Source organism: Arachis stenosperma, chromosome 3, assembly GCF_014773155.1.
Source record: "Arachis stenosperma cultivar V10309 chromosome 3, arast.V10309.gnm1.PFL2, whole genome shotgun sequence".
NCBI lineage: Eukaryota > Viridiplantae > Streptophyta > Magnoliopsida > Fabales > Fabaceae > Arachis > Arachis stenosperma.
Window position 1 is genome coordinate 142443198 of NC_080379.1, and position 8392 is coordinate 142451589.

Below are 8392 nucleotides of genomic sequence, written 5' to 3' on the forward strand. Positions count from 1 at the left end.
TATCATTGGAACCCCTGAAGAGATTATAACAACTATAAAAGCTCTAAAAGAAGAGTTTGAGATGAAATATCTTGGAAAGACTAAATTTTGTCTCGGCCTGCAGATTGAGCATACAAAAAGTGGGATCTTTATTCATCAAACAACATATATAGAAAAGACCTTGAAGAGATTTTATATGTATAAGTCACATCTATTAAGTACCCCAATGATCGTAAGGTCTTTGGATGTGGAGAAGGATTAATTCCATCCTAAAGAAGAAAATGAAGATATCCTTGGTCCTGAAGTACCATATCTTAGTGTCATTGGAGCGCTAATGTATCTTGCTAAATAATACACGACCTGACATATCATTTGTGGTAAATTTACTAGCAAGGTATAGTTTCTCTCCAACCAGAAGACATTGGAATGGAATCAAACAAATATTTCGATATCTTCATGGAACGGTAGATATGAGATTGTTTTATCCATATGGATCCAAGTCACAATTAGTTGGCTATGCTGATGCTGGATACTTGTCTGATCCACACAAAGGGAGATCTCAAACATAATATCTATTCACGTATGGTGATACAGCTATATCATGGAGGTCCACGAAACAGACGATAGTAGCAACCTCCTCTAATCATGCTGAAATATTAGCGATACATGAAGCAAGTCGCGAGGGTTTTTGGCTTAGAAGTCTGATCTAATATATTTTGTCATCATGTGGACTGATTGATCAGAAGATAGCTCCAACTGTTCTGTTTGAAGATAATACAATATGCATTGCTCAACTTAAGGGTGGATACATTAAAAGTGATAGAACAAAGCATATTTCTCCCAAATTCTTCTTCACTCATGATCTTCAAAATCAAGGAACAATTGATGTCCAACAGATTCGCTCAAGCGATAATTTGGCAGACTTATTTACAAAATCACTTCCAAAATCCTCCTTTGAAAAATTAGTACATCAGATTGGGACGCGCCGATTTCGAGACATTAAATGATGTCGACAAGAGGGGGAGATTGTACTCTTTTTTCCTTGGTCAGGTTTTTTCCCATTGGATTTTTCTTGACAATTTTTTAATGAGGCAGTCCCTATCAAAGGATATTGTACTCTTTTTCCTTCATTAAAATTTTTTTCCATTGGATTTTTCTTTAATAAGGTTTTAACGAGATATAATTCTAAATGGTCATCCAAGCAGGAGTGTTCTGATAAGATTGAGAGCTAAGTTGGTTGCCCATTAATATTCGGATGGCTCAGTTTCTCAATGAAAGAATGTTTATTGTGTGATTAATGAAATTTGAAAATTCAAAACTTGGTGCATGTATAAATAGAGGTTTAAGCCTCTGACAATAAATACTAGAACAACACATAAAATTCTCTTTTCTTTCTATTTTTCTCTATAAGTTCTTAAGTTACAATATATATAATATTAGTAAATATATTAATCATCTCTATTATATTGAGATAGTAATTATAGTGAATATTATTATCTAATTATACTTTTTTATTTTATATTTATTACCTCTTTCTTATTTATTTATTTATTTATTTTACAACAATCCTTTCCTTTATTACTGTTGAATATTCATATATCTTCAATGTTTCCATTCTTACTTGCTACATGTCATCAACCGCCAAGTCAGACGGTTTAATTTTTGTCTTACCGTTACAGTTACCGCGGAATTTGACGTCCTTTCAAACGTTTCTAAATTGTAAGTTTGTAACCGAAAAATTCCTTCTTCCCAAAAGAAAAAAAAAACAAAACAAAATTTTGGAGGGAAAAACGAAAACAGTATCCAATTATCCATTCCAATTTCCATTATCTTCTTCAACCAATTTTTCTTCTCACCTTTCCCTTTGGTCATCAGTCGTCACCATGATCCGTTCCCAAAACGGTTGCACCAATACTCACAAGAGACCTTTCGCACTCGATTCTTCCTCTTCCAATTCTAATCCGATCAAGAAGAAGAAGCCAACCGCAACAGCAACCGCCTCCGCCTCCGTTCTATTTACCCACTTCGACTCGCCCCTCCTCTCATCCCTAAACGGCGTCGTTTCCACCCCCGACTCCATCATCCTCCATCCGGACTCCCCCTACACCATTGGCCGCACTCCCCGCCACTGCGATTTCTTCTTCCGCCACCGCCACGTCAGCAAGCGCCACTGCCAGATCCTCTTCGATGGTTCCCTCCGCAAACTTTACATCCTCAATGGAGTTTTTCTATCCTGCAAGGGTTCTAAAACCCGTGTCGTTCACGAGTTCAGGAAAAGGATGATGTCGTTTAGAGCCGGCGGCAGTGGCGGTGGCGGGGAAGAGGCTTTCGCGTTTCGAAAAGCTTCCAATGGAGTTTTCGTGAACGGTGTCGAGATCGGTAAGGGAACGGCCGTGGAGTTGTCGGTTGGAGACAAGGTCTCACTGGTGTGTGGGAACGATGATTGTTCGTGTGGAATTGGGAACCGGGTAGGGTTTTTAGTTCAAAGAATCGTTTTCGAAAATCGGTTTCGTGAAGGGTGTGACGATGATGATGAAATTGATGGGTTAACATGCTCGGGGCACTCACAAGGGAACAGGAACAAGAGGGTTCTTGCTGTTAGGGCAAATGGGTTGCGTTCCAATGTGTTTTCAAGATATGAGCGAGTTGTTGAGAGGGCGAAATTTATTTTAGAGAGGTGCAGGGAAATCTTGCTTAGGGATGATCCAGTGTCTTGCATTTTTCGAGCTGTGTCGGATACACAGTTCGGATTGAAGTGTGATCGTGGTGGCAGTTCGGTGAACAGCAATGTTTCTGGCAATGATGTTAGATTGTTGGTGAATGCTGAAGAGCAATTTGACTGTGACAAGTCACAAAGGATGAACTTTACAGTGGAAGATAGAACTAATGACTTAGCACAGTTGAGTTCGGAGGCTCTTTGTGAAGGTAAAGGGGTGGCCGTGGAAGCTGAAAGTGATGAACTTCATCAGCATGTTTTTCATAAAGGGATTTTGGATGATAATGTTGATAAGATACCCTTGAATTCAGTAGGGGTGGAAGATATTCCTTCTGATAGGTACAAAGGGGGAAATAATGGAGGCATGTTTCATCCTTCGCCTGGGAAGAACTTTTACCTGAATCGCCTTCAATTTTCGGAACATGCTTCCTCAGAACTTCAGCATTCCATATCTCTCCCTGAACTTCTGTATCCTGTTGAAAGCATTTCAAGGATGTTCATTGCAACATTTACAAGTGACATAAACTGGTGTGATCTCCTAATATATATTCGTTATTTTGATTTTTCCCACCATTTTGTCTCTTGATTAATACTAGTATAGCTGTGTTTTAGGTTCTTGACATATTGCAAGATTCCTTTTCATCTGCCAGTTACGGTTGCTTGTCATAACACACAGAGGTGTTGGAGTTCAAGACCTAATGAAAGAGTATTTGTGCCCTACCCGGATTATCCTAACCTAGTTGTAGTGTAAGTGTATTTTTTTTTTTTTTAAAGGTTCAAATATATGCAACTAAATTTATGCCCATTCTTTATGGTACTTGATTTTACCTCTTTCTTACCTTTCTTTCTTCTCTGGATGTTAGTTATCCTTCATTTCCTGAAACCATAGCATTTGGTAGTAACCACAAGAGACAGGGGATTGCTTGCCATCATCCAAAGTTGATTGTTCTGCAAAGAGAAGATAATATAAGAGTTATCATTACATCTGCAAATTTGGTGGAAAAGCAGGTATGCTGTTAGCCAAATTTACAGTTATCAACACTAATGTTAATTTGTAGTCTTAAGAATTAAAGGACTTCATGGTATTTAACTGATTAAAATGTTTAATTATGCGCTGAATACTTATTACCCTCATGGATGAAAGATGCTTCTAGCTTTGCAGTATTTTTCTCTGAGGTCTGCAAACTTTATGTGTAATTAACTATTATAAATCATGCAGACAATATGTTTATAACTATAACTATGTTTGCTAGTATCAAATCTATTAACTTTTTTGTCTATGTAGTGGAACAGTGTGACTAATACTATTTGGTGGCAAGATTTCCCTCGTGCTGTCTCAGCTGATTTTGCATCACTTTTCCCAAAATCGGATGAAGAAACTCAGAGAGATTCAAAATGTGATTTTGCTGGACATTTGGCTGGGTTTATGGCAGCTCTCATGATTGATATACCCAGCCAAGCCCACTGGATTACCCTGTTGACTAAATATGACTTTGGAGGTGCAACAGGACATCTTGTTGCTTCAGTACCTGGGATTCACTTCTACAGAACTTTGATCATGCCTGAATCTTTCCAGTCCAATCTTGTAAGTGCCAAAATATGTCAAGCATATGTTGCTGCATGATTGCAGTGTTGATCTCTGCCTTTACCAGTCCAGTGTTTTTAGTTTTTGATATGAACTATAATCTTCTTGTGCTTTTTAGTATTTCAATGTTGCATCCACCTTGCTTTTAGTTGGGGTAGAATATGGTACCTGAAAGACTAGCTCGGTTTTTGCTAAAGTGAGCATGTAGAAAATTAGTTTTCTTCTTGAATGTTAGTACAAATTCTATTGTCAACCATTTGTCACTTCATGGCGTTAAGTTTGATTTGCTTTCTGCTTTGGATCCTTTGACTATGTATACTCTTTTTAGACACTGATTGCTGTGCATCTTTGTCAATTGGTGTCAAGTTTCTTGGTTCAGTTGTGGCATCTGTGGTTGGTTTGAGCCATCTTTTCCGCTCTTCAGTAGATTCAAAAAGTGCAAGACTTAAAGCACTGGCTACTTTCCTTGGGAAGTCTTGTACAAATGCTTATGGGAAGTTGAAGGTTATTCTGAGAAGAAATCACAATGTTCCTGCTGACGCAAATGCCGTTAGCATTCTTGTTCCAGACCCTGATGGAACTTCTGAGGGAGGTAAAATCTACGTATGTGGGGTTCTCCATTCATCTTTTTTTTTTAGCCTAAATTTGTATTTTCATTTATATTGCTTTTCTTTCATTTCTGTCAATAACCATTATGATCTTTAATTTTCCTTTCTTTTGTTTTTGCCCTTTTCCATAGATTATGTTCAGCTTGGTTTTCTGCCTAGAAATGTAGCAAAATGGGTTTCTCCTCTTTGGGATGCTGGATTCCTCAGGTTTTCTGGTTACGTTTGTCCCAAAGAGGCCCTTGCAGCTGCCTTAGGAGAAAATCCAAACAAAGTACAACTGATTTTAAATGTGTCACGGGTATGTCGGGTATATTTTCTACTTTGTTAGTTACCATGCTGAATATGTAAGTAAATTTATACAATTTTTATGAACATGCAGGGGAATCATTTTCAAGATACATCAAAGATGATGGAATCTGAGCACATTGCTGCTTTTGGATCACTCATTGCTTCTATCCAAAGATGCTATGGCCTATGGAGATTGCAAGAGGTAAATTACACTGAAATGTTTTTCCATTGACTCCTATAGCTTATCTCATTGAATTTTATCTGTTGAATTTAAATACTCAGTAAGTAATTAACTTTAATGTTGAAATTAAGGCTATATTTGATCTCTTTGTTATATCTTGGTAAAATAATTTCAAATGATCCAGTTTAATGTCATCCTTATTATTTGTACCAGGTTCTGAATCGATATAAGTGGCCTGAGTCATTAGAGTCTGATATTATATATGGTAACTCTATGTTTCAAGTGTTACTTATTTTTTAGTGATCGCCTTCGCTTTTCTATTAGAAGTTGAAATCAAGATGATGGCATTGTTTGATTGTTTATAACTTTTTCTGCCTATTAGGTGCATCTTCTATTGGTTCATCTGTCAATTCAAAATTTCTTGCTGCATTTTCTGCTGCTGCTGGGAAGAAATCATTGCAACATTTTGATTCGGAAGAGTCTGATCCTGAAGTAATTTCAAGACTTTTGCTATTCTTTTAGATTTCCTTGATACATATATATTTTCTATTTAAGAGGCATAATCTGTTGAAATTGCATTTATTCACTAGTTCAGCATTCTACTGATTCTTTGTTTCTTTGATAGTGGGGCTGCTGGAATGCGAGGGACGAATTGAAGAACCCTTCTGTTAGGATCATTTTTCCCACTATTGAAAGAGTGAAGAATGCATATAATGGGATTTTGCCTTCAAGACGCATTCTTTGCTTCACCGAGGTAGAATATGACTTTCTTATTGAGTGAATAAGATCAGAGGTTTTACCTTGGATAATGTGTTTTGTTCCTTATAGTGGATTCCTTTCATATCCTGTTATTTTGGTGAGCCTACTAGATTTTAGTTCATATGTGTGGAATGCATGGACAATATTAAAGCATTTTTTCAAGACATTCTGCATTATCCATGATGGATTTAAATTCTTTTCATGCAGTTGTCATTGTTGTTGTTTTTTATTTTATTATTATTTTTTTAATGGGGAACAGAAATAGATACAAAGATTTTTCTGGGTTCGAAGGTCTTTGTGAATCTTACTTAATCAGATCAAATTTTGTCATTTTTTTTTTCATGAATTAAAATTTTCGTTTGTGAAGTTATCTTTTGACATTGCATGTAAGATGTGAACAACGCAGAACTGATTATCTACTTTTAAACAGAGAACATGGCAAAGGTTGAAGACTTTAGATATACTTCATGATGCTATCCCTCATCCCCATGACAGAATAGGACACCCGATGCATACCAAGGTAACTAATGTATGCTCTTCTATCTTATATTTGATGATTAAACTTTGATGGGAAAGATTATCATTGGCAAGTCATTTGAGGTGCTTTTGTAATCTTTGCTCGTTATGTTGTGTATTTGGATTGCCATTGCGTGATTAGTTCCTTAATTATAAAAGTGTCTGTGTTTTTCTTTCCCCTGCATAAATGTATAGTCATTTAAGTCTTATTGTGAAAATTGGTTTGCTCAGGTGGTTAGGAGACGCTTCTGGTCTAGGAGTAAAAGGGATGCACCCTCCATTGGTTGGGTATATTGTGGGTCTCATAATTTTAGTGCAGCTGCCTGGGGACGACAAATTTCGAATCCATTTGATACCAAATCCGATGGACCTCGAAAAGGGGACCCTTGTTCGAATTCTGGACTTCACATTTGCAATTACGAACTTGGGATTATTTTTACTTTCCCTCCTACTGAAGAAAATACGGATTATCCTCAAGTTAAAAGCACAAAATTAGATGATATAGTTCTGCCATTTGTGGTGCCTGCTCCTAAATATGGATGGAGAGATAGGCCAGCTACAATGCAGGCTATGAAGGAGGCGATGGCGGAGCTCAATGAGCACGAGAGGTTGAAACTTGCAGAAGAAGAAATGTTGGAGGAGGTTGTTGAGGAAGAGGAAGAAGTGGAAGGAAATGATTATGTTGGTGGTGAGGAGGAGAAGGAGGAGGAGAAGGCATATGCTGAGATACTGTGGAGCCAGGTTGATTCTTCCGAGAGCACTTGAAAGAAAGCAGGGACTATTACTGGGCATTGATGTATAGATAGAGAGCCCAGTGGTGCAAGTCTGGTAATTGGGCATGAATAATAGGAGGATTGAAGAGCAAGGCAGTTGTTGAAGTGATAAGGATGTTCCCATAGTAGCAACAAAGCATGTAATCTTATCCCGTACGTGTGGTATTTTACAACACCAACTCCCCGTGTTTCAATCAGCGGCATGCAGTTATTATTGTGGCATCACGGAATAGCAACTGCCAACTAGCAAGGCATGACATGAAGCCATGACTATGCTAAGCAGAGAGCTCCATCACTTCGCTCAACAATTGATACGTAATCAATATTTATTCTTTTTTAGTCTACCCTTTGTTTGTGTTTCATATTTTAGTGTCAAAGTGATTTATAAATTGAGGATTATTTTAAGTATTTAGCTCATTTGTGTTAAAGGCATGTATACAAAGTATAATAATAAAAAATTTTAAAAATTTTTTATGTATTTAATATTTTAGAAATATAAAAAATTATTTTTTAATAATTTAGTAAAATATATATTTTTTTATTAAAGACTAAATATTAGTCCAAATTTTTATGTCAATGTGTTATAACTCAAATGGCATAATCTTTTCATATTCATCTAAGAGGTCGCGAATTTGAGTCTCCTATCTTTGGTAAAAAAGAAATTAGTCCAAATTTTTGTAAAAATAAAAAAAAAAGTTAATAAGAATAATTTTCGTTACAAGTATGTCCTCAATGGTTATATGCAGAGATGAACATAAGGGGGCGAGTGGAGACCTCGGCCCCGAGCTTTTTTTTTTTAAAAAAATTAATAGTAATAAGTTATTAAGTATGACTTTTTTTTTAAAAAAAATTAATAGTAATAAGTTATTAAGTATGATTTAATCTTTTAAAAATTTATTTAGTATTTAGTCTAGTATAAATAAAAGTTTAGTCTAACCTAAATATTAAAGATTTCTAATATCTAAAAAGTAGGTAAAAAATTTAAAA

At 36.2% G+C, this 8392-nt stretch overlaps 1 protein-coding gene across 1 annotated transcript; it reads left to right on the top strand.

The window, feature by feature from the left end:
• Nucleotides 1-1791: 1791 nt before the first annotated feature.
• On the top strand, nucleotides 1792-7842 carry LOC130966796 (uncharacterized). Its single transcript, XM_057891618.1, has 12 exons — nucleotides 1792-3223; nucleotides 3308-3442; nucleotides 3559-3703; nucleotides 3981-4280; nucleotides 4647-4872; nucleotides 5020-5186; nucleotides 5268-5378; nucleotides 5571-5622; nucleotides 5740-5849; nucleotides 5983-6111; nucleotides 6547-6636; nucleotides 6864-7842. The coding sequence occupies exons 1-12, from the start codon at nucleotides 1863-1865 to the stop codon at nucleotides 7395-7397; spliced, it is 3360 nt and encodes a 1119-aa protein (XP_057747601.1). The 5' UTR covers nucleotides 1792-1862; the 3' UTR covers nucleotides 7398-7842.
• Nucleotides 7843-8392: the final 550 nt, after the last annotated feature.

Bases quoted from the DNA above. Each gene is read 5' to 3' on its own strand.
- LOC130966796 (XM_057891618.1), top strand. From the start codon at position 1,863: ATGATCCGTTCCCAAAACGGTTGCACCAATACTCACAAGAGACCTTTC. The intron at 5,379-5,570 runs GTAAATTACACT...TATTTGTACCAG, and splicing joins GCCTATGGAGATTGCAAGAG to GTTCTGAATCGATATAAGTG. The intron at 6,112-6,546 runs GTAGAATATGAC...ACTTTTAAACAG, and splicing joins GCATTCTTTGCTTCACCGAG to AGAACATGGCAAAGGTTGAA.